Raw genomic sequence first — 26,688 nt, 5'->3', positions numbered from 1 at the left:
TAGTGATAAGCCATGCCACTTCCTTAGCATTCAGTGGAAATTCCATCACACCTAATTGGGAGCAGGGAAACCACACTCCCCCTTCTTGCAGACATCTCCCGGATCCAGTTGAGACTAAGTGTACAACTGGTTGCCCAAAAGACAAGGAGCTCAATGTTTTATCTCCCCCTCCTCCACCCCAGATTAAGAGTAATACTGCAGTGAGGGAGATCAGATGTGCAGCTATGGAGTCACACGGACAATACTTGGTGGCACTGCTGTAACCAAAGTAAACCAGAGGCTCCTTTAGTCTGGCCTCCAGTCTGGCGGCGGCCAGCACTAGGTGCTTTTGAGGAAGATGCATGAATCCCCATAATGGATGACTCTAAAACAACCTGTTTCCTTGCCTCAGGCAGCCTGCGGTGGATTTATGCCCTGAAGCATGATTACCCAGATTTTTTGCTTACATAACGAAGTGTTAATACACTTATGAAATGCTATCCCTAATACTGTGGCCCATTAGTCCTGACAAGATGAGTGCTTCAGTGCTACTCTGAAAAATTAAAATCACCGTTTCAACCCATTTTAGTTTCTCTAATCCCCGCTGCGCTGGGGGTCACTCCCTGTGCTGCAGCAGGGCTGCACACAGAGCAGATGCATACCTTCTAGACACTGCCCTTTGAAATAAACTTTCTGTTCCAGTCGGAATTTTTCCATTTGTTCTGCTGAGGAAAAGTTTAACTCCCGAGACACTGCTTTGCATTTCAGGATTTTTTTAGGAACTCGAGCTGTGAAACAGATAAAGAAGCATTATTTGGGCACAATAAAACAAACCCAGCTGCTTCAGGTGCTATTATAACAGCACTTTGAAATAATGATTAGTGCTAGTACAAGTTCACAATAGCAGGAGAAATGCAAACATAAAGGACTTTGTTTTTACATTTGCAGGAGTGAAATCCAAGATGCAGATAGGTTAAGTAACTTGCCTAGAGCCAGGAAAGAAACTTGTGACAGAACCAGGGATACTGATTTCTCAGACTCCTGGTTATTAGCTGTTTATTACTAAAAAACACAATTCTTCAAGTCGAAATATGAGATGCAACTTAATTTTTACTTCAGGAAGTGTGCTGCAGATCACAAGCAGCCGAAGGGCTACTTAGTACACCAACCGTGTTAGCCTTTCTCATTGCTCCTTCCCTTTCAGGCTGTGCATCTCCAGCAAACCACAAACTGCTATTTCTCAGCCCAGCAGCACTGTTTCAGCCATCTCACATAGCTCTGGGAAGTCATCCCGTAAAAGTATGCAAAATGTCTGTTCCCCAAACATTGAAACCCGCACAGGCAGTAAAGTCAGTACCGAACTAGAGAGTTTAAGAGAGAGAGTAATTAGGCAATCCAAGGTATCTGGGCTCTTGCAATGGGTGAGACACCACCAGCAAGTGGCAAACTGTACCTGGTAGATATTTCATAAGGCTTTTTTTAGAGGTGGAGGAGTAAGAGAAGGGACAGTTTGGGAGCATTGCTTAATATGCTGAAAGGTCCCTAATCAGGACAATATGGGGGGGAGTCAATATACTAAAAATCTCCCAAGCCCGTCATACATCAGTGGTGTGATTGTACATAATCCTTTCTGCGTATTAGAAAATGTTTCATGTAAATTTATTAGAAATAAAGAGGGGAGGGAATACAGCTGGCATGTGCTTTAAGAGCCAAACTGTTCCTAAATGGAAAACGTATCAAAACATCCATAAGCAGACAGCAGGCTGCTGTTTAATAAATGGAAGAGTCTACCAAACCCCAGGCAAATCCACCTAATGTAGAAGAGTTTAACGGAGTAGGGCCTTGATATGAAAGCAACCTAGAGAGCTGGAGGGTTAGGGAATGTAAGCTACCATCCTATCCCATGGAGAAGTACACACCCCACCTTTTGTGTAAAAAAAAAAAAAAGGTAAAATAGAAACTTAAAAGTGTAAGGGAAGAGTTTTAAATGTAAAAGCTCTCTAATTATTTTTAGTCTTTCTTTTTTTTTTCAGCATAGAAATCTGCATGGCACCATCTTTTACTGCCCTCACAAGTACAGACTACAGCCTGTTGTGAATAAACATCCCTTTACAGTTAAGTGTAAAATGACTTCTGCAATTTAGTAATTACATTTCTTTCATCCCCAAGACAGACTGCTGGGAATGTTTAATTTAATATTGTAAAACTACAAAATAAAAGGTTACTTTTAATAAAAGTAGGACTGTGTAGTCTTTAAACCCCTGATCTAAGAGGTTTTAATTGATACGTATACCATCAAGCAGAAAATTTTAATTGAAATTATTTATTTTAAACTCATTTTGCTTTTATATCTCTTATTTTCCATTAAAAAGATAGAAGAGAGAGAAGTTTGATTCCCATCAGTTAGGACCATTTAAAAACGTGCTGAAATGCAGGTAAGCATAGACTTTATCCTAAATTTAGTATTGTTTGTTGTTAACCTGAGGATATACTATACCTGCACATTTATTTAAGCACTCATAGAGCTAACTTACATTTTGTCAGATACTTAATTCTGATTAGGTTAGAAAGGGAGGAACGACACGTTTCTTATTTACTATGCAAGTCATTTTGGGTCCATTTTGGTTGCGTTTAGTTAGAAACTGAAATTCAATTAAAATATCTGTATCATTGCGTTTTCATATAGTTTAATAAAACTACCTTAAATATTTGGGACGTGTAAGAAAGCTATCTTAGCCAAACTTCTTTTATATTTCAAACTACATCTTTTCTTACATAATGAAAGGGTTATTTGTATTTCCTGAATGAAAGCTAGCTGTGGTGACTGGGAACAACACTGGAGATTCTACAAGTGCTAGACCGCAGCAGCTTACTCCAAGAGTTGCTTGTACATTGGAAGAAACCAAACTTTATGGATTTGCATCTCCCAGATTGCCTCCCAGTTTTGCATGCACTGTCACTGAACTGAGCTGACTGAGTACAGGGAAAAGCTCCTGCTGTCAAAAGCTGGTTTAGATGGTTAATTCCAGTTTCAGTTGCTCAGGCAGTGATTTTCACTACTGTCAGTGGTTTAATGTTAAGACTTCGGCAGCAATCCAATACCACATTAATATTCTTTTTATTTAATCTAAGTGGTAATAGTAAGTTTAGGTAGTAATACAGTATCATGATTTGAAACTTAAGAGTTCATTTTTTAAAGAAACCTGTACTTAAATCAAATAGAAGTCCCATTTAAAAAGCAAATAGAAGTGCTGTTTAAGGGAAATATATTTTATTCACTCTGCTATATATTTGATTCTTTGTGTGCTATGTCTAGACTGTGATTTGCCCTGAATGGCCACAGAACACACACAGACAAGTACTATATAATGACTTTGAGACACACACGGCCTTCATTTTAAAACAATCATTCTGACTGTTTGCCCTCCCTGTTTCTGTTTCAGGACTGTACCAGAACCACATTTCCCCACACCTTCTTTTAATTCACAGCCAGATTATCCTCCTTTGTTGGACACCTCTCCCATTTCTTAGCCTATTTATTGAGAATAATCTATCCATCTCAGCCTTCTTTTCTTGCTAAGCCACACAAGAATGGCTTTTTTCCTCTCTTCTCCTAAGGAAGACCATCCTCCCATCCGTAATCTTTTCAGTGGCTTCTCCTAATAGCTCTTCTCTGCACCTGTTCCAGTTTGCAGTCATCCATCTTCTAGATGGATGACTGAACTGCACACCAGATAAGGTCTTAACAATTCCTTGTACAATGGGCATTAATCTCATGCCAGAGTATGCTTTAATTAATTCCCCAAGCTCCTCTGATGGAGGTGAGGGTTCCTGTTTTATATGTGAGGAAAATCTGAGACACAGTGAGGTGATATGATTTGCCAAAGTGAGAAAGATGGCAGGAGGGAAATGGGGCAACACAACAAACCCTCATGAGACACAGCTCCAGCTGTCCTCTCTGCCCCAAAGCACACCTTTCTGTAGTTTGCATTGAACCAAGGCAGTGCAACAGTCTGTTGAGACAGAGTGAAGAGGATTCGAAGACTAACCGTGTGTCCAAAGAGAAACTTTTACAGCGCAAAATCTGGGAAGACTGGGAATACTTTTGGCTGATTTTCTTCTGCTTTCTAAAGCCTAATTCCTCATTTCTCCTAGGTCTCCTGTTAGCTGCTGTGGGCATGCCAAATGTTAGTTATATCAAGAAGGCAAAGCATCACTAACCTGCAATTTAAGAAATTTAGTATTGAACTGATGAATTATCGCATTTCTTTGAAAGTTGTATTTCAATTGCTTTCCTACAGGTGTGTTGGAAAGTGCTGGAATGCTTTTCCTTAGTGTAGGTATCTTGTATGGTAAGCATGAGTAAGTATCTAAGGCCTATCGGCAGAACTGTTTGCTGTTACCACTGGTATGAGAATGGGAGTACAGGTTAGCAAGGCTGAAGGAGACAAAGCTTGGAAAATGCTCTTAGTAATCAGTGAGTCACAGCTTTGCTTTCCTCTAGCTCTGAGCTGCGACCTCTGTTCCTGGCATCAGGCCCCGCTTAAGCTGAGACAACCTACTACTGGTCCTAATAACGAACTCTTGTCATAAAGCAGATGAATGTTGACTGGGGAATCAAATGAGGAGAAGGCAACTCGTTTCTCTTGCACCTTAAGCTAGCTTTGAAACCAGGTATATTGCTGGAAGACTACTGGACTCACAGTGTTTTGCCACAGATCTTCTGTACACTTTCTGGGCAGAGAAGGATCTTTATACGCTGGTTGCCTCCTTCAGACACAACAGATTTTCCAATTTATGGGAGAGGTAAGTCCTAGTAGTGCCAGGCAGAACTCAGTCCTTGATGTTTAACCAAAAATACATCAATGTCATCAGCATAATTAAATGATCAAGTTCACCCCACTTACTGGAGATCAGCTATGGTACTCACATAATAGAAAAGCCTTTGAAATTAATTCAGTGAGGTCAAACTCTTCACAGAGCCAAAGCAAAGCTCTTGGCAAGGGATGTTACCTATCACAGTGCTTTGTCACAAATGGGGAAGAGTGAGGGACAGTGAAGTCCTCTGCTACTTAGCAAGGACAGAAGTGGAAGGGCAACAGGCCTTCCTAGCAATGGTAGAGGGATGGAAGAGCAGAGCAAATGTGCCATGTATGCCATTTTAAAGCAGAGGTCAAATTTAGTGCAGGAGAATATTAGGACAGTTGTGGCCAGGCAAGGTAATAACTGTGTATGCTTCTTCCCCACTGGTTCTTCATTTGAGCTCTACCTTGACTAAACCCTGTTGTTATACTTAGAAAAGTCAATATATTTTTATACTTTTCATTTTGGAACCAACACTCGACCTAGCAAAGGTTGGCCACTCATTCCTTACCCAGCTGCGTGCCCTGCTTAGCATTGTTTAACTTGTGCCCTTTGCCAGCCACTGATCCACTCCCACCCTTCTCCATGTGTCCCTGCGTTATTGTGGTGGAAGCTTCTGAAGGTGTGAAGTCACAGCCAGGACATCTGTCCTTCAAAGCAGGGGTACGCTCGCAGCTCTGGTGACCCAGACATACAGCACCACCCAGCCCCAAAATGCACAGTAAGGCCACACAGTACCTTCATGCTCCACTCCAGGTACAGACAGATCTTCTGTTCCTTGCCAGAGGATTTTCCCCGTTTCTGCATCCCGAAGGTTCATCCAATTTCTGATTGGGAAGCAATTAAGGAAAACAAGCTATCTACAGCCCCAAATGCTGTGCTTACTATTCTTTGCTAAGCCCTGAAATAGGCTACTCCAGCTGAGTTTCAATCATGTTTTCTGATTCTCAGGAGGCCAAGGAAAAGAGACGCTTTTTTCCCAGAAAATAAATGAACAAACCAACCCCTGACCAGAATGAATGCAACAAGAGTTGTATAGTCACAGATCTAGTTTTCATTTTAGAAAGAAGCTTGTTAACCTCATTTATAATTTTCCATTGCTTCTAAAGGATAAAGGCAATGTCACTGTGCTGCAGAGAAGCAAGAACATTACTAACAATAACAGATAATTCTACACAAACAATTGCTGTTCTCCAGCATTTGAAAAATGCTAGAAAAAGAAGTGCTTCCTATATAACATTGGAAAAAGAAAAACACCCAAGCAAGCTTGTTTTCCTAGTTTACAAAATATTAATATCAAGGGTTGTTCTATTGCTGTTGACCCGGTAACTGCCACTCATGGGAATTCTTCAGCTGCTGAGCACTAACCAAAGAGAGAGCCTCTCTTTTCACTCTCAGCAAGTGAGGCTGTGCTAGCTTTCAAAAACCCTAGATCAGTGAATTAGTAATTAAAGTTATAGGCAAGTATGAAATACTCACATTTTCAAAGGGACAATAATGATCTTAAGCACACCTTTGAAAAATCTGTCCCATAACGTAACTCAGGTATTGACACATCAGAACAAGGAACCTGCACACCTGCCCAATGCCATTTTGAACAGGGATATAGCTGTCAGTGAGCCCAAGGTTCTGCAGCAGCCTCCTGCTCCACAGCTCACCAGAGTGGCTCTGAGGAGTCACCAGCACAAATGTAAGCAGCCTAAATAGAGCAGGATCTGTGAGATAAGGCCATGCAAACCAACACCTTTCCAGGTGTTTCCTTTTGTTGGTTTATGGCAGCGCACCCTTCGTACTCAGTACTTCCTAGACAGGATACTGGAAACTATCTCGGAGAAGGGGAGAGACCAACTGCTCAAGGAACTGACTGGGGAGGTAGAGTAACATAAGAGGGACAATATGGACCTTGACGTAGATACAAATAGGAGCTGTCAGAGACATGCATATTGAACTCATCCTCTAACATACACAGTTTCCATTCCAGGCAGACTCACACAAACTCGTCACATTGATCAAATTTTTCCAGAGCTCCAGGGAAGAAACAGATGCTTTAGCAAATTTTGCATTACAGGGTAACATTTGTTTTAAAATTATGTGTGTAGAGGAGGGAAGGGAAGATGACTGCTTCAGCACAGATGTGAGGAGCCTTTCCCTTCCTGAAGGCTGGCCAGACTTTCCATGTCCCACTGAAAGGGCAACGGGGAGGAGAAAGGTGGGAATGCATGCACAGGGGCCATTTACACAGGCATGGCCTTACAGCTTCCAAAACTTAGCAACAACTTGGAGCACGGGAAGAGGGAGCATAGGGCAGCCTGCTCATGTCCTTCTAGACTTGTTCTATAACACATAACATCTACCACTTGTTCTGGGATTAAGGCAGGAGGGAAAGGGGGAGAAGACAGAAAGCAGCATCCCTGGAGGGCCCCACATGCCACCTCTATATCCTGGCAGAAAGCTGGAAATGGAGATCTCTCCCCAGCTACCAAACCAAGGGAGACAGGGGCTGTAGGCAGGCAAGTCAGAGAGAGAAAATGAGCAGCAGCATGGCAAGAAGAACCTGCAGCAGGGCTGGGCACTTCATGTGGTGCTGGCTGGAAAACTTGAAGTCCCCAGCCAATGCAACCCACAGGATGGAACCGCCCCAACCGTAATTTAAAATGTCAAAAAAAATCCACCATTTTTAGATACATCTTCCCACAGACAAACACACAAACTAGCCAGGGTGAAGCTATTTGCATAGAAAGCAGTGTGCAATCTATCAAATGCCATGTACGAGGGAAAAATAACAAATGAGACAATCTGAGCATCTCACTGACAAATTCATTTATCTTCACAACACCTTGCGATGCAAACACTCTTGACTATTAGCAGTACAGTAATTCAGTAAATTGGGCACTTGATTATCAAAAACCTATATTACATTTAAAAAATTATCCCCTTCAGAAGTATTTACTTGCTATTTGTTCACTATCAATATCAGTGGGAATCATGAGCTCACAGGTCCGGTCATAGGCTGTGTAGTGCCAAACTGAGCAGTAGACAAGGACCACTGAACTGGAGATGAAACAGTAACCAGAACAGCAAACCCAGCATTGCACAGGAACTGATCCAGCCTTCCAAGTGCTATACCAGTACTCTAACCATGTTCCTTTTTCCTTGCCATGCCTTGCCCTACCTTCCTGTCCCTCTTCCCTTATCAATTTTTGGAGTACTCTGAAATCACGTTTGCCATTTTCAAAAGTATTACATTAGAAGTGCCCTTCAAAGAGTATACATAGCCTCTCAGCTTAATTATTATCCTTACGTGAAATACATAGTTATAGAGTGATAGTGACCTACTATTTCTGGTGAGAGAAAACACTACTGTAGACCACTGACCTCTGTTGCTTCTCTCTGTAAGGATTTATCTCTCAATCCAGTCCAAGAGAGATGATACAAGTTACGTTGCCATGCTGAACAATGCTAGATATGTTAACATTTGGGGTGTTAGACTTCTATAAAGTGCTATCAGACTTTATTCTGTATTGATGTTCCACTGTAAGAGTAAATCCATGCAGGACAGCCTGCCCCATGCTTTGTATTCTAGCTGTCAAATTAAAGATGAAGAATAAATAAAAAGCTCAAGACTATATCCCTGCTGTTGAGAGCGTGCAGGTCAGCAATGCATGCCACAGTTCCTAGAAAATATCTTGTATTTAAACAATCTGGACATTGCTAACCCATGTAAATTCCATATCAAATGAATAAAGGTTTAGTGTCAGTGTAGCCAAAGGCTTTCTGGCCTAGAGAGATGCATGTGCAGGTTCAGGATATGCTTTTCCAACTTCTGCAAATAAAAAAATGAAATCAACCTGCTATTCAGAGTGTATACACAGAGTTAAAATACGTGGATCCAGACATACTTTAAGATATCACAATACTCTAGCCAGTTCATAAGTTTTTTCCCAGTAACTAAGCATTACTAAAAGGGAAGAACAAATAATCAGATTTTAAAAGTGCACACACACAATCCTCTTCTATTGGAAAAAACACTTCATGTTCAAAAGATTCATTCTTTTAAAAAAATAAATGTTTAAAAAGAAACAGGCATCTGAAAAAAATGTCCTAAGTCAAAATCGAGATAATTTATAAAACTTAACTGTAATGGAATTAAAAAAAAAAAGGCAAAACCCATCACAAGTGATTTTTTGGCAAGGGAATACCTGACAAAGCAGCAGCTGTACTGCTTACCTAGTTAGCAGCTTATCACACTATTTCTGTCATCTTGGATAGAAAGGCTGGTATTAGGACATACCCCAGAGTGAAGAAAATGGAGATCTTGAACCAAACCCACACACACTGTTATCTTCTAATGTGTTTAATTGGTTTAAGATTCTTCCATCCCAGCATGAGATATTGTTACTAAAAATAAAAAGTGCTCCATCTTCTGAGCAGCAGTGGAGACCTACAGGCAGGATGAAGAGGGCATTTTAAGTATTATTGAAAAGGAGAAAGTAAATTAATATAGGTTTAACACAATTACTCTTTTTGAAGAGGCTCACATCAAGTCACCTGGCAGGGGTAGCTAAGGAGAGCAAGTAGAGAGCCAGGCAGTTACAGCTTTGTGAAGTTAATATATATGAACAAAAGAAAGGAAGAACAATAGTATATTCCTAATTCAGCTTCTCATTCTAAAATCACAAGAACACTCTTACACCATTAAATTTTCATTCTCCTGGATTTTGGTTTTTTTTGGTAGGAAACAATGTCTGATTTAAGACTCGTTAGATCAAATACTCTTCAATCCTGAAGGCAAGGAAGGATTAGGTAGAACAGCAGAAGGAAGGGTGTACTGTTGATCTATTTATATTCCACCACTTATTGGGTCAGCAAAGTCTTACATAAAAGCTTTGTAGTAGCTGGAATTTGACTTGCTTTATATACATGACATGAATTAGCTTCCTCACAGACCTACTTTGCTTAGCCTGATGAAGGGAAATGGTTTGTGCATTTCTAAATCCAAGTTTTGTTGTCTTGAATACCTCTGATCTCAGAACAGAAATTCTTTCTTTTTTGTATCTGTCATAGACATCACTTCTTTCAAACAAATCGAAATATACATACTTATCTTCAAGTGCTTTAGCATTGCAAAAGATTCCCATGTATTACCACACTAGTAATTAAGAATAACCTTGAAGGAAGAGAATGAGTACAAACAAAATTAATCGTTGAAGTAGTACGGAATTAAAGAAGTTCTGCCCCAATCTCCCTGACTATTATTTTTATGTTGTAATGTTTAGCACTTTTTGAATATCTGAAAGGCTGCAGCAAACAGTAGGTGTAATTTCTTCTATTAAAATGGTCCATTTTTCATTTTATTCCTTGCTGTCTACACCATTCTAAAACCTTAGGAACTGCTGCACTCTTATCTTATTCATAATAAAAGCAAGCTTAATGTTCATAACCACTCCTGGAAGGGAAGGTCTTTCATCATCTTTGCCAGCTTTTTTTTTTTGTACACAAAATGCAACATTAACAACAGTTCACTACATGCCAGGTGCAAACAGGATCTCAACAATTACAAGTCAGTAAGAATTGTCCTATGGGATAAATGACAGAGAGAAGGTGGCGAAGGTGGAGCTGAAAGGCCTGAACAATTCAGACTTACATCTCTGTTGCAGACCCAGAAAAGCTGATCTGAACTGCCCAACTTTCACTCCTTATTTTACATTTTCTGTCGTGAAAAGCAGACACAACCAGGCACTTATGACATGGGTGAGCATGTTACTTTAAAGAATGTTACAGGTAAGTAAAGATCAACCTTTATGGATTATATTTTTATCAGACATATTTTCCCAGAAGAATATTTGCACCTCAGTTGTTTCAATCCAGTCTGAGGAGTAAGGACCAAAATAAATTATGCAAAATAACTACCGAACTACAGGATTACAGAGTAGACCACCCAGACAGCCTTATGCTTCTACTCCACTCATGCCATTCATCCTGTAATCTTTCCAATCTCTAATCTCACTTTTTATTACAATTCCCAAATCCCTCTTCCACAGAACTCTTAATTGTATGCTTAAATTTAAGCATATGCACAGACATTCTGCTGAATCAGGTCCTTGAGTTCACTCTGTTCACACTCAAGAGAAATGCTGCTGTCTTTGGTCTTTAATAAACCACAAGTATACATGTTGGCAGTGTGTTAAGAGAAAAGGAGTCTTTCCTCCTAGCCTAAGGCTGAAATTCAGTGCAAAATCATATCTGAAAGAACTGAATGAGCGTCCATCCATTCTGTCTAGTAACAGAAGTACCAAAACAAACACACAAAATGGAAGCTATTCCTCAAACAGCACTGGAGCCTTTGGGTATAGCACTGTCAACTTCTCCTGCTTTCAGACAACAGCACACTCTCTTGGGTTCCAGATTAGTCAGAAAGGGTGCTATGACAGCTCTTACAGGAGCAGGTATTTTTTAAAACTCTGCTATTATAAACCAACTTTCCTGGAGTGACGCACAAGATGTGGGTTACTGTGCTTCTCCAAATGACGGGAGGTGCTGGGTACTGGAAAGGTGCTCTATTAAATATTCAAATGGAAGGAAGCCAATTATCCCTTCAAAGCACTCCTGACACTCCTGTACTCACTGTAAAAGAGCCTGCTTTTAAAGTCTCCTGCACAGAACAAATTCCTGTGCAACAGAAGCCAGGGAGATCCACAGATTAATGTGAACCACATGACAAAATGCAGCAAAAGTCCTCAGCAACCAACAAGTAATTTCACAGCAAATGATGTAATCAGAGGGATATATTTAACAGCTATAGCATCATAGCAAAAAACCCGACACAATATCATATACTCGTATATTTTGTACTTCCCTTTTTTACTTTCCCCCTTACATCTTTGCTTGCAGATGCTGTCTATACGGATCTTGTATCACCACATATTTTCATCTAACATCAGACAGTCCTGGATTAAGCTGTTCTTGGCCTGTACTTGGAAAGACAGTCACACATATTATTACTGAATACCATGTCCACCTTACCTTGATTGTAATAGAAACTTATGCTAATAGGGCAGAAGTTAATATTGCTACATTATATTAAGTAGATCTCAAATAATTTCTGCTATGCAGCAAGGTTGGTCCTGTTGTTAAGCTACAGTATGCATTGCTACATGTCACATTCTCTCTGTAAGAACTTAACAAAGACAGTCTCTGCACCTTGGGTAACCATTTTGAAGATGAGCTATGTTCTCACCATGAAAGTATTTCCTGCTTGAACCTCTTAATATATATTATCTTATTATCACATTGTGGCACACTGCAAAAGTCTACAACAAAAATGCAGCATAGGTCAATTCGTAGTCAGACCAGCTGCAAAGAGATGCTAATCAAACTAGAGAAATACAGAAGCCATTTAACTTGGCATCTTTGGAAATGCAGTAAAACCACATCCAACATTTGCTAATAAAAATTTTATGCAGACTATCCAGTTTCACATCTGTGCCTTTCAAAGAGTTTAGGTTGAATAATACAATTATTATTCACTATTTTCATCAAAATGGACAATTAACATACATCTCTACTTCATAGCATCCTAGTGATGTCACATAGCAGACTAAGGGACAGAGTTTGCTTTCAGTTAGATTATATTTAATTTTCACTCTTGTCAATTTACTGTCTGAAAATATTCAGGGTGAAATCTCTCCAAATCGTAAATATTTAAATCAGAATTGGTGACACCTGTAGTAGGCTTAACAAAAGCAGGTACTTGTACAAAAACAATGAAGATGGAGAGCTCCTAGACTCTGGAAAGAGAAGTGTCCAGCATGGGCAGGCAGGATGGGGGAATGTGTTTTGTTTCTTCAGTAATACACAGCAATATTGCAAACTAAGCCAGGCTTCCATTTCATTGACTTTCCTTCTCTTCCTCAAACCAAAGGAGCAAGAAAGAAATGGGTGTACATTTTGAAGGAAAGAGTTACAGACCTACTGAGATGAAGCTAAGGGTCATCAGGAGGGAAAAAGGTAAAAAAGAATAAATTACAATGGTGTGCAAACAGCTGAACTAGGGACAGATGTAGACACTATTGTTTCAAGATATACCTCTCTGTCCAGATGAGTCTCATCTTGTAGAAGCTTAACTCTCTTACAAATTCCAGCCATTTTTGTCACTGCTGGGCAATAGGAACCACCAATTTAGGCATTTGCAAGCAACCTTTGATTTCTTCAGACAAAAGCAACAATATGTGACATTCCCCAGCAGCTCCTGCCTGCAGCAGATGAGAAGTCTGCCTTGTTACCCCGATGTACCAGCAAAGGCCACGTAGACAACACTTCTGGAGCGTGTGCTAGGCACTTCTCTAGGAACTAAGCTCAACCTAAAAAGACTAACAACTTCTAAGCTCTGAAAGAAATACCTGAGATTTGAGATCCCTAACAATGAAAGTTAAAGCAAAAACCAAAAGGCACTTGTGGTACATAGAATACAATGTTGTTTAAAGTGGGAATAAGCTCCAAATCAAATCTATACACACAAATTGCCAGCTTATGGGGCAGGTTCTCCCATCAGAGGGAGAAAGCTGCTTTCTGTGCCAGATCTGTGGAAGTGCTTTGTTTGCCACTATTAGAAATGTGTTTTGTTTCCTCTAGAAACAGATGTTAAAATGGTTCCTAGAACCAGATAACAGTGCCAAAATAAAGGCAAGCTGAAGCAATGGAGTGGTTTTATGCTGCTTTCTGCTGCCTATGTTTTTTAGGCTTTTCTTTGGCTTCTCTGAATAGGCTTGACAGAATTCCTTTATACCTAATGCCTCAGCAGGAAAAACAACATGCGATCACATCTGGAGATTGCTTTACATCCTAGGTAGTAAAACAATCAATAACTTAGAAAAACTCATCATTGCTTGCAGGACCATCTCAGAAGCATGAATTGCACAAAGAAAATTATTTTATCTTTTCCAGTGCAATAACGCTCAACTCCTCCCCATCTTCCCTGCATTCTAAATGGATCTCAAAAATTAGCGTGTTAGAAAAGCTTGAGCTCATGCTAAGAATCCTTTGAATATTAACATAATTAATGTCATCAGTAATACTGAGTTTGCAGAAACAGCAGGTGAATCAATGGGAATGATGTATTCATCCAAGAAAAGAATGTGACCTTTAAAATCCATAGGGCTTTATCAGAACACAATTTTAAAGTGGGTTGCTTGTAGCTCAGTGGAAAGAACGAAACTGAACGTAACTAAGGAGAAAGCTAATAGAGACACAACATACACAAGGGAAACTAAAAATACAATTGAAACATAAAACACTGGGACCTCCTTACAGAAGATGCCCCACCTATATCAAAAGGTGAGGCAGCTCACAGGACAGCCTGAGAAACCACTGCAAGGGACACTATGATGAGGGAGAAGCAATTAAAAGAAGAACATTCCTGGAATTTAAATCTGGCTGGATAGAGATTTTTTTATCCATAATGCTTAAAATTAAGTCAAATGCTTTAAACCCCCAAACAATTTGGAAAAAAAAGAGTATGCAATTCAGTTTGCCCACTTTTTAATTTTAGCACATCAAACAATTTTCCTTTCTGCAAGTGAATGCTGAAAGTGATTCAGCGGTTGAAACAACTTCATTTCGTCTTAACTACTTCAGAACATTCAATCATTTCAACACAGCTGAACTATTATGATAATATTTCAAGGTTCTCAGCAATAAGTGAACTAGAGGGAGTTTCATGGAAATAATCTATCAAGGGGTTCTGGTGAATAACTTCATTTTCATAGATGAGGTTGTAACCAGAAGCCCTCAGAGGAATTTACCTCCCTGTAAATCGTTATGGCCTATTGCTCTTTACAGAGTTGAAACACAGGATGTCACGACAGTCATGCAATGAAATTAGCTTTAATGGAATGAGGTGTTTTGAACCTTGATATGCCTCTTTATTTTATACCATTATTCAGTTGTTTTAAAATACACATTATATTGGCTTGCTTATAAAGGAAAGCTTGTCTTGATTTCATGTCATTTTTACAACACTGTAGGAGTGGATTTTTTTTTACATGTCTAAACGGATCTTCACACTTCCGTGTACTGACAGGGCACAGACCCGAGCAGATGAACAAAGACTTCTTTGACCAAATTTTTAAATGGGATAAACATGGCTGCTTAGCTGGCGTTTTCATATCGTTTCACTTGAACGACCTGTAGCCTTGTGTGAAATGTGGAAAAAAAAAAACCTAAAAGGCTTTAAAAAGGCAGTTTTATATAGCACTGTTTGTGGCCGGTCGATGCCTTTGTTCCTTGAAGGCCTCTGCAATAATATCTCTATTGAGCGAAGTGATGTTTATTGAAAATGGCATAGCTGAGCATCAGCAGGTTCCCCTGCTGTTCGGTTATCTGTCCTCTGAACTCCAACCAACATCTTGGTCTGAAAGTGTCCCCCTGGTAAAATAAGCAACTGACAACACAAAAAGCCTAGATGACTTCCAACTGCCAGTGCTTATGTTGTGACTATGTGCTTTTTCCCCCATTAATGTTTAATTTCTTTTTTTTCCCCTTCACCTCATGTCTCTTCTTACAGAGATGTCTAGCACACCAGCCTATTAAGCTCCAAAGACTGCTTCTGATAATCCGTAGATTTATCAGATTCATGTATTTCAAAAGAATATGTAATTTACTGGAGGTATTAATATATCATGTTCTTCGATGAACAGATCTGCAGATTGGAAATTGATGGGAGACGGAGCTTTGGCATGAACTCATTCACTGTGCTACCAGTTTGCACAGCTTCATACTGTCACTATCATCTACCTTGGGCTACCCCAGCCAGGAGACGAATCCTATAATTTAACTAGAAAGACAGGATATCCCACTGAATAGGCAATACCCTACAGCTCAGTGACGAATAACTTAATTCCTAGTACTACGCTGTGCTTCAAAAACTTAAAATAATGTTCTCAAAGTAGCTTTTTAATAACTACATATTGTAGGGATTGGGAAATAAGCATGAAGACTTGCCCACAGCCACACAATGAATCAGTAAGGGAAGAGGAAAGAGATCTCAGGAGGTGTTTGGCTTCAAACCTTGTGCTTCAATAGACAATACTGCTTCTCTCTTTAGACAGCCAGGAACTGTGCTCTCTAGCTAATGGAAACTCTTACTCTAACTTGGAGTGACTTTGCAGTAGCACAGATTGCTGCAATCATGCTACGGAGCGGGTGCCAGTGGTTCCGTTCCCTCCGTGTTTTTCTTGCTTTTGGTGGTTTTTCATTCACCCTAACTAGAAAGCAGGGTGGTTCTGAATCACTGCCAAGCATTACTAATGGAAGTGGGGGGCAGGAAGGAAATAAAGATGACTGGTTGCAGAATTAGAAGTACTTTTTAGTGTCTAAAATGGCATAGTAAAGCAGGACAAAAAATAGATCTATTAGCTCTGACAATAGAAGCTAAATGCTTCTAGCTAGAAAAATGAGTAAACCTCTGAAACTTATCAATAATATTTTTGTTCATTAAGACAACTTAAAACCACCAGAAATATAAATAGGATAGTCATGGGGGAAAGTACTGCATTTGTTCCTTTCTTTGTTCATTTTAATTCAAACAGAGTTCCCATGAAAATGCTTAATTTCCTTTTCTTTTTCCTTTTTAACTCTGGAGACTCAAGCATATTTTGAGCTCTGACAAAGTGCTTCAGTGAAGTCCATATATGGGTTATGCTTAATATCACAGGTTGTTTCTTTGTTAATTTAAGACAAGTAGTCAACCAAGTTAAAAAATCTCCCCCACTCTAAAAATTAGAGATGCCCCTGATACACGGTTTCTAACATGCTTTTATATACAAGACTTCCTTCCACAAAATTTCATTAGGTATAAAAGGGAGCCCAATGAATGAGTGGAAACACAGCACTTTCTCATGTATTCAAATTGCCCTCAAAATTGCCAGTGCCGGGAACTGTAGCAATAATTTTGCAAAACATAGTCAGCAGTTAATCTGAAAGGACAAAGTCTTAGGACAAATGCTGTGGCTGTTCATTGCTGGCAGGGATAGGCAGACACCATTTTGTACAAAGTGACCATCAATTTTGTACAGAATGACATTCAGAGATTACCGACTAAAGGACTCTTAAGAGCTGAACCAATATAAACATTTTCTTTAAGTCCAAACAGCCCGATACCTCCTTCACTACATTAGCACTCTCACCATCAGGCTCCTTGAACACGGGCAGTCAGTGGTTGAGCCTAAATTTCAGAGAAAATGCCAAGTCTTGAAGCTGTTTGGTTAAAATACTAAAAGTAAACTCTCCGTGCTAGGCAGAGTTGTGCTTCCAAAATGAATGCCACCCGACCAGCCATATTACAAGGATCCATGAATGGACCCATAACATTGAGATATTCCCTTACACTGTTTTGTTATGGAACTGTATTTTGGGACTAGCTGTTTCCATATCCAATGAAGCTTCCCAGAGTTGGATTGCAAGCAGGCAGCCACTATGGGGAAGTGCCCACCCTTCTGCATCTTGCCTTGTTTCCTTTCTTCATTACATTCTTTCAGAATCCATTGGGATCAGAGCAGAACAAGGTCTGAGCAGCCCTGGAATAAAAAACTTCTGGAAAAAAGCAGTAAGTTCCAGCAGCAAGCTTTTCCTAACTTAACTTTGCTTGAAAACATTTCCAGTAGTTCCAGCCTCACCAGATCCAGCTGGGAATGGGCAAGGACTCATTTTTTCACTCATACTTGTATTGTTTTTATGCAATCTATTAACACATACAGTTTAACATTTTAGTGGGAAATCTTTCAAATCTTAAGATATCTACCTGTAGTTGAACTCCTAAACATCAGGCTGCCATTTTTCCTTTCACAAAATCCCATGCAGAAACATTTATATTTATCTTGATGGATCTCCTCTATTTGTGAAGGATGTCTGAACCTATTTGATCAGATTGCCCCACATAGGCCAATTATAAGGAGAAACAGCAGACCTGTTACCAAAGATGCACACTGTGACTATACAGCTTGCACTCAGATGGGGACAATTAGCCTGGATGGGTCTGGCAGCCCCTACCCAGAACAACTCATGTTTTAGCACTGCACACCGCAGCACCATAGGCCAGGAATACAGGCTAATGATAACGAGACAGGTCTGCACACAGCCAGCCCAGATCTAGCAGACCTTCAAGTGTTCAAGCTCCCTACTGAGCCTCACCTGTGAAATTCTGAGCTTCTTTGCACTTTGGGAGTTACTGCCCTTGTCTGCTCTCTCTACCACAGGAATAACTTCTTGTAAAAAAATGTTGGCTACTTAGTTGCACAAATAGGTAAAACAAGATTTCATAAAAGGAGGCAGATGTACTTAGAAAAGCCTCAAGAGAGCTAGTTAGATACTCTGCAAAATGGTAACTGAATCTTACTTAAAGTTAGAAGAAACAAACCTATGGGGAAGCCAGTTTGTGTGGAGTGCATTTTAGTTCAACCAAGATGAGCTGCTTGGCTTCCTAACACTTGTTCTATTTATTCCTCTACTACAATCTTCTCAGTGTGACGTCTTTAACGAGGAGATCACAACATCCTCTATACTGGCCAGGGCGATTAAGCAACACACAACGAGAAAGCAAGAGTCTTTGAGATTTATCTCAAAATCTATGCTGGTTTGCCATAAAGATTTGACATTTAAATAGCTGAATAATGTTAATCTTCCACTAATATTAGACTGTTGTTATGAGTAGGCATTACAGGATAAAACCAAACCGTTTCCTTTTGAAAATGTATTTCTTTATCACTATATAAAAGATGTCTGCTGATTTTCCCTAGGGTATCTTCTGTTCCTGGGAGATTCAAATTTAATGGTGGATTTGTCCATGCCTAGGTGGCACTTAGACCACAAGCTAGGGAACAAGGGGTTTGTTTTTCATTTTCATAAAGCTCAATAAACACACTATTTCCTACTAGAATGTCAACTGATATACAATCAGAGCAAAGTCCATCTATTTTTGAACTGACCAGTAACAGATTTTGTAGTATTTCTTTACAAGATTCATTGGTATAACAAGGAACTCAAGAACATAATGGAAGTAATTAACCTCTCATTTCTATGTTCACATTCATAAGAGACTGCTTGAGGGTGAGAAGCGGGAAGAGAGAGAAGATCACAGTTGAAACAAAAAGAGAGAATTTATCTCTTGTCAGTAGTCTGGCCATACTACAAAGCAAGTACACACAGCAGCAATAAATTAGGGGTTTTTTAATAGAAAAACTAACCAACAATCTTAGCTAGAACTGCATAGCTGAATGCTCAGATGTGTGGCATCTGAACAGCCTTTCATTTAAATAAGTCTGCTTTAATTGCTTATTTTCTATCTTTTTCCATTGTAAGACAAACAAAGATGCCATTGAAGATGCATCTCCCCTGATAAGGCAATCAGAACATGAGCCTGCAATTACAGTAATATTTTGCATAAAGGCTTCCCTTATATTTATTAATCCAAAAGAGCTCTAATTTCAAAACCCACTATTTTACTATGCTGCCGTCCTCAACAATGCAAAAATTCTTCTGGTTTTTTTTGTGCCAGTACTCCAAACTGCTCAACTGGGCTTCCTCTCTTTAGAGAACCTTTATTTATTCCATTTCCAAAGATAAAAAAGGCACAGTATGGTAGCATCACTGAGTGTCTAGCAGTTCAACATCTGGTTCTTCATACTGCCATTCCTTTGGACTGCTGCCCATGTCAAAGACCAGCACCACGTAGTTCACACATACAGGATGCACGTACTACCTAGACATCTATGTTTGTAAAGCCTCCTATTAATTATTCCTGTACTGCCATAAATTAACATTAAGTAGGTGATTAGAGTGTTCACAAAGGAAACAGTCCTGCTAGCTTGGTTACCTCTCTCAGATGGATACTGTTTACTCAAGAATTTTACTGTAATCTCTGTTGGCAAAAAATATTCCACACAGAACAAATATATATTCCATCTTTTAGTGGAATCCTTTTACTCAGTCTTCATTAAGAAAAAAAAAAAAAACAAACAACAAACCAAACCCAAAAACTTGCAGACCCACAAGTTCTGCAAAATAAGGGGGAGATACATGTGAGTCCTCCTAGACTGAACTGGATGGCCTTAAATAACCCTTGGAGAAACACTGTTCTGTGGAGAACTATTGGTAAGAGAAGTAAGGTGCCTCCCATGAAAATGTTCTCACACAGATGCACGTACTAAGAGGAGAGAGAAGAAACAGGTTATTTACCACAGAAGCAGCCATCTCCATCTACCAAAGTACCCCTACTGATATAGAGCAGAGAATAGAGGAACACATTAACATGTGAGATAGTGGAAATTTGGATAGGAAAATCAGCAGTTGTCTGCAATAGTTTAGTCCCAGTATTCTTTTCAGTTTAACTAAACAACTTGGCCATTCGAACTCTAAATCATTAAAAAGAGCTAATTTCAAGACCAAATATCTTCACAATCCTACTTTAGTTAATGATGAAAAAGGCGCAGCAAGTATGTCAGGTGACAGACTCACATAATTTGTTGACATACTTACACATTGAACATATCCTAAAGGAGATGGGTCTTCAAAAACAGAACACTTTTTTTTTTTTAAACCCTAGTTGAGTTAGCTATGCTTTAAGTTTGAAAACCTCTTAGTTTCCAGGATAATTTTTACCTAGCATTACCTATACATTTCAGATTAAATTTTATACTTAATCTTTATTCAAGTTATCAGTGGGAACATTGCTTCCTGTTAAATTTTTGGTGTAATACAGTAAATTGATTCACCCATTAAAATGATAAGAAAAGGATTCTACTTGTTGGAGCTACAACTAAAACTATAAAGCCTTAACAAGAAGCAATGCTTCCACCTGTGAAGAAAAATAACAGATCTTGAAAGCAATCTCAGAAGCCTCCTGCAGAACTCCTGAGATTCCAGAATTCCTTAAATGTAAATTCCAGAATCTTACAGCTTCAACAGTAAGATTATTCTATGTCACCTGTTATAAGTAAAGCTTCCTTCAGTCATCCTCTCTGGACTAAAATTAAAGCACTTCTTCAGATCTACAAGAAAAACTAGATCCAATTTGTGCATCTACAAAGACTATTGGAATACTTTTTCTTCTGAAGTTCAGCACTATGTTCACAAACATTTGTATAGCTGATAAGAACTACTATACACAAAATAAATAGTATTAACTTATTGGTAAAGCAATCCTAATCAATGTTGCTGAACACTAATTTCTTCTCTCGGTAGCTAGCCTCATGAAGAAATCTGAACTGAGGGCAGTGAATACAGAGGTTCAGAGATCAACTGTATGGGATCAAGTCTGTTAAGGCCTCCCTGGGATTTATAAGAACATTTACTCTGCTGGGTCAATCTTCCTTGATTCAGACACTGATTAGATCCCAATAGAAAGAGATGAGAAAGTGATATCCACCTGCTTCTGCACAGTAATTCACTCAACACCTGTGATTTTATTTGGACACAACAAGGTCTGTTAACTTGATGGCTTATCTGTAGAAGATGGCACTGGTGATATTAGTTTGAAGAACTCCTTCTGTGTATCCTAAGACCTCTGATAAGCAGGTTTGCCTTCACCTTCTCTTTAAAGGGTACTAAATGTATCTGTTAATGAATGTGGCATACGTAACAGTTTTGTGTCTTCTTGAAACACACTCCTCTCTTCTCTACATAGTGTGTGGGAAAGGTGCAGTCTGTGGGTACTTCCTGCATAGAACAAAAGGTCCACAACTTTGCTCTGACTTTCAAAAGACTCAGACTGCCTGGACTTGGACTCCTAGATATTCCAGAATACCCACCGTGGCAAGGAGAAACCCACACCAAAACAGTGCTATCAGTGGACAATAAGATGTTAGGAGAAAAAAGGAGCAAATTAGAATTTGTGTATATGACATGACAAGTCAACATCTAGAGCCATATTAGCAAGGACTGTGACACAGGTCCTTCTGAACATCAAATCTAGCAACTGGGAGGGACTGTCATTTTTTAAAATCTTCTACAGCAGAAAGACTGGCCAGGGCAGAGCCTAGGAGTATAGATTTTGTACGTTTGAAAGATTTCTTACTTCTGGTTAGCTGCGCAAAGACTGGAAGAGACTACAAGCATGCTGCATTATTACCTGGGAGACATCCTGTTCTCAGCCGGCCCTTAAAACTTCCCTCCATGCACAGGAAGGCAGATATGCTTAACTCCAGATATCCAAGCAACAGCAACTACCACAAAAGTCTTCAAGAGCCATAAGTTTAAAGAACTCTCAGATGGTAGTTTGTTGTTCTCCAGCGATCTTATATATTTGGTGAATGTTTGGTACGTGAAAGTAGGCATCTTTCATATCAAGAGCTTTTCACGCACCTCTTTTGCATGAGGGAGAGATAGTTGTCCCTAGAGAGAAAGTCCTGCCCTTGACTTTTTATATTTGTCATGAAGATGATGTTGCTTAGCCTCTTGCTCTTCCAGGGAATCAGGAAAGAGCAGAAATAAAACTGTCTTCAAGAGCATACTTTAACTTGTGTTGCTGAGAACAGAAATTAGGCCAGGGGAGATTTCAGAGTTACTGTCAAGTGAGGTATCCACCTATACAGAACAAAGCAAAAAATCATCATTGAAAAAGACTGTAAAAACTCCTTTTAGGGAAAATCTGTAGCTCAGTCTTCACAGAGACTTGTCTTGATTTCAGAGAGGCCTGTAAAAGAGGAAGAATTCATTTGTGCAGAGGACTTCAGGGACTCAGAGGTTTTTATTTGGCCATGGAACCTTTAGGCTGGCTGTTAGCACTCCAAATCCCCATCACATCAATAAAGCCTGTAGTCATTACATCTGATAGCTCCTACCTTCCAGGAAATGAGCTTGTGAGTTTTATTCTAATTGCTAATAGGCAGGTGTTTGCACCACCAAAATCAACGGTAACAGGAGCACTTAGAGATTCTTGTTGGCAGTCTCAGAGAAGGTACAAATAAAAGGTCAAGCACTGAATTTCTCTTGCAGTCACACACTGATTCTGACTAAACTCCCCTTGTTTTACCTAAAGAGAAATTGTTCCTCAATACCTTATCAACACAATGCTAAGTTTAAACAGTACCTCTCACTAGCAATTGAATTAATTAGGAGTTTGTCAATGCATAGGAGCCAATCCAGATTAAGGCATGGAGTAAATTTAGAGTTGAGCTAACTATCCCTTATTTAACCCTTGCCTGGATGTTCTTACTGTGCATCAAGACAGTCCAATTCCAAAGCTTTGAAGGGACTTCTGTGATTCAGAACTGGACACACTCATCCTGGGACAAAAGTATGCGCAGTGGGGAAATAAAGCAGAAATGGTTAAGCTGGAGTAAATTTTAAGCATATAAACTCTATGGTTTTATCTAGATTAGAGCTTTTTGCAACAGCATAGCCACCTCTTCTTTGATGCTGGGGAAGAAAAGTATAGATACTGCTTTATCTCAGTGCAGTACATTTACATAGTGTAGCTAATGAGTTCAAAAACTCCTGGTACTGACAAGCTCCGTATTGCCCAAATTAGTTGGCATAAAGCTGGTGTGTATTCCCTCAGGGTGGGATTATAGCTCTGTATGCTGTTCAGGAAAATAGGCCAGAAAATTGAACTTCCTTTTCCAGGTGTGTTCATATGCCTTCTCTCTCAAGTAATGCTAAAAAATGACAAAAATGAATGAAATCCTGAAAAGACACTCTTTACATAGCTTTCAAAGCAAATGCCAATTGCAGCCTTCAGAGAAAAGGTGAAGCAAGTGCTGCTGCTACAGTACATCTGTTAATTAGCCTATAAGGATTTGTGTTTATGACAAGAGTGAAAACTAACTATTGCAACAGAAGTAATACCAGCTGAACGGTGTTCTACTGTTTTGTTCAATCTCATAGCAATACTCAGCATATCTGCACTGGCATGAATGTGACACTGGAGTTGGTAGGGCAGAAGTCACTCAGTTCTACTAAAGGCGGTTTACTCAAAGGACTTCAGGCTTTTTTGAACCTCTGCACCTTTAACACTGCCCCAATATATCTCACACACAGCATATCCCTCACTGTTTCAATCCAGTGTTGTTCTGTAACCAGGGATACATCTAGAAATCACCACAGGTTCTCTGGGAAAGAAACTCAGTATCCTTGAAATGTAATTAGAGATCACAAGGGGATTTAATCTTACTGAGATTTTATAGTAAAACAGTATTTAGCCCTGGCACTAACACTCTTCACTTAATAAACAAAATAAAAATTCAAATCAGCCAGAGAAACAGCTATGACAAGCACTTTCATGAAGTCCACAATGACAAATGCCAATCTCCTATTTGCTGATACGGCACAGCAGGGGAACAAGCCACCCTTTTCCTGGCATTAGTTTAAATGGTTCCTCAGATATACAATCCATGTGGACAGTACTGGCCTGAATTTCATTGGAGCTACAAATACTTTGGTTTTGTTTTGTTTTGTTTTTTAAGTTGGGCTATGTGTGCTTGAGATATGGTCATACTTTAGCCTTACAAACAGTACAACCCTTACAGCCAGGGCCTCTGTGACTAAACACAAAAAGCATCTTCACTGCTAGCTACCCTATTTTTCCAGGGATGAACTGGCAAAAAATGATTATGAGCACTCTCAACACCAAGCCAAGGGAGTAAGTAAGGAAGTGATTAATTAGGTGAATGTGAGTGGCCCTCTAAACTCACAGGACAAGACCACAGTGAGAATCAGAGGTGGTTCTCCAAGGGACAAGAGAAAAATAGGTCATGGATCTGAGCCACTAAAGTAGTTACGTCTCTGAAGCGCTACGCAAGTCATTGAAAGAACCATTTTACAGCATCTTTTAAAAAGCTGTCTTTCTTCTGCTGACCTGGCACTGTTATTTTTCAGAGCCAGGAACAATTTCCGCTGACATGATAGGAGGCTGCTACACAAACAAGAAGTTGACAACTCATTTTAGGATACGTGGTATTAAAAACATAGGATATAAAAATCAATAGCTGCTACATGGGATGCAAGTAAGTTATTTAACAAAGTGAAAGCAGTAAATTAGCTTAATGGCAGGACCACATGCTGCAATATAGATCAAACCATTTTTGGTTTTCCATTTACAACTGACAGGACTGAGATTATTCAAGGAAAACAAGTTCATTATCTTGTCTCTTCTGAGGAAGGGAGGAAAACTTAGAGCACACAGACCAAGTGGAGAATCAAAACAAAATTGAAAATACAGTCAGGATGGAATGATTGGCAGTTGCATGAGGAAACTAATCTTGTAAATGGACCAGAGGCTGCTGAAAGTGGAAGCAGAGAGGAGGAATAAAGGGGGATTTACGCAGATTGAGGCAGAACTCTCAAAAAACAAGGACTCCATATCAGAATTACTGTGCTTTTTTAGGAACCTACTAGAATATGAGAAGTGCTTAAATGTGCAATGTGGATTAGTGATTTGACGATTTAATCATCCCAACATTTTACACAGTGTTAGACAGTATGGCAGTCTGAAAAGAGAGTAAGTTGTTTGGAAGAGCACTACAGCAACACACTGAAATTACAAGTAAAAAATTCAGTTCCAAACAAGTTTAGAATAGGTAAAATACTAGTATTTGGTTCTGAATGTTGTACTTTAATCAGCCTCTACAGATATAAATGTGAACTATACTGATGTGAACCCCTGAGCATGTCACTAGGGGATCTCTGGAAGATGGAGGGTCTGTGCCCAAACCAGCATCTCTCTGCTTTAACATGCACTGGAATTCAGATGAAAAACATTACTGTGGGGATACAATAATGAAATCTCCACTGAAATGGCAAAAAAGCGATGACGTCTATTGCAGTTCCTATCGCTTTCATTGTCAATAAAATCTACAGTTATGTTTATGCTAAGATTTTCATTTTATTATTTTAACAAGCTTGTAGCTGTATGTTAAATTTTCAGAGTATTTGAAATCTGATTTTTCAATTTTAATCAAAATCTATTAATATTTTTTTTCGCTGAAGCAATGGAATATCTTATTTCTGCTGTGAAAAATAACAGCATGCATAAATAATACAATCAGCTGTAGTTCACAAGTGGATTTGTTCCATTTAGTTATTAATAATAACAAAATCATAACAATTTAGTTATTGAAAAGCTAGACTTACCCTCAGCGGATACAAATATTATGTTTCGAAAAATATTTTGGTGTTTCAAAGTGTGAACTTCACAAGCATTTATGTTAAGGTGAATGCTAATGTTGTGAAGTTATACACAAAAAGCTCAAAAAATGCTGTAATTAGCATTATCTGCACCTTTTACAGGTGTGCCTACATTAAAATATAGCCTTATTTATTTCAATTTGCACAACCTTTTCAAACACGTCTCTGCCTTATTCACTGCATTTACTGTTTCAGAACTGGCAAAACTGGGACTTGCGCAAACAATGTTATTAAGCAAGAAAACAAGGAACTACTGTTTTGTCAGTGAAACAAATGCACAAGACCATCATGAACCATTAAACATTTTCACCTGGCCTCTGGCACGGCTGTGTTTAAATGCGGAAGAGGGTCTTGATGAGGGCAGTATGGCTAGAGGTCTTGGAGGAATAGAGGTTTGCTGTACAGCTGCCTGGTTAATGTCTCACCTCTACTTTGTATAGACAGGGAGAAGGAGGTCATGGTAGGGCTGCTAGTGGTGATAAGGGAGCTTTGATCCTCTTCTCTGTGGAACAGACCAGAGCTTTGAAGAGGTAAGCTTACAACTTTCCTTGGGGAATCTTTAGTTTTATTTTGCAAGTAGTACTTCAGTTCAGGCTACTTTAAAATACATCTATAGGTTTGTGGGGTTTTTTGTTTAAAATTCTAAGGAACTTATTCTAATGGTAGAATGGA

The 26,688-nt window shown here is 39.3% G+C and overlaps 1 protein-coding gene across 1 annotated transcript in view; it reads right to left on the bottom strand.

Moving 5' to 3' along the window:
* PDE6D (phosphodiesterase 6D) overlaps nucleotides 1-26,688 on the bottom strand; it is a 39,735-nt gene that overhangs the window by 3,368 nt on the left and 9,679 nt on the right. The window contains exons 2-3 of the mRNA XM_075507052.1: nucleotides 5,581-5,669; nucleotides 642-767 (exon numbers count right to left, since the gene is read on the bottom strand). Of these exons, the coding sequence (XP_075363167.1) occupies nucleotides 642-767; nucleotides 5,581-5,669 (215 nt within the window). The remainder of the gene's footprint in view (nucleotides 1-641; nucleotides 768-5,580; nucleotides 5,670-26,688) is intronic.

Source organism: Mycteria americana, chromosome 7, assembly GCF_035582795.1.
Source record: "Mycteria americana isolate JAX WOST 10 ecotype Jacksonville Zoo and Gardens chromosome 7, USCA_MyAme_1.0, whole genome shotgun sequence".
Classification (NCBI taxonomy): domain Eukaryota; kingdom Metazoa; phylum Chordata; class Aves; order Ciconiiformes; family Ciconiidae; genus Mycteria; species Mycteria americana.
Note: the sequence above shows the minus strand (reverse complement) of the source record. Positions and strands in the feature narration are given on the sequence as shown.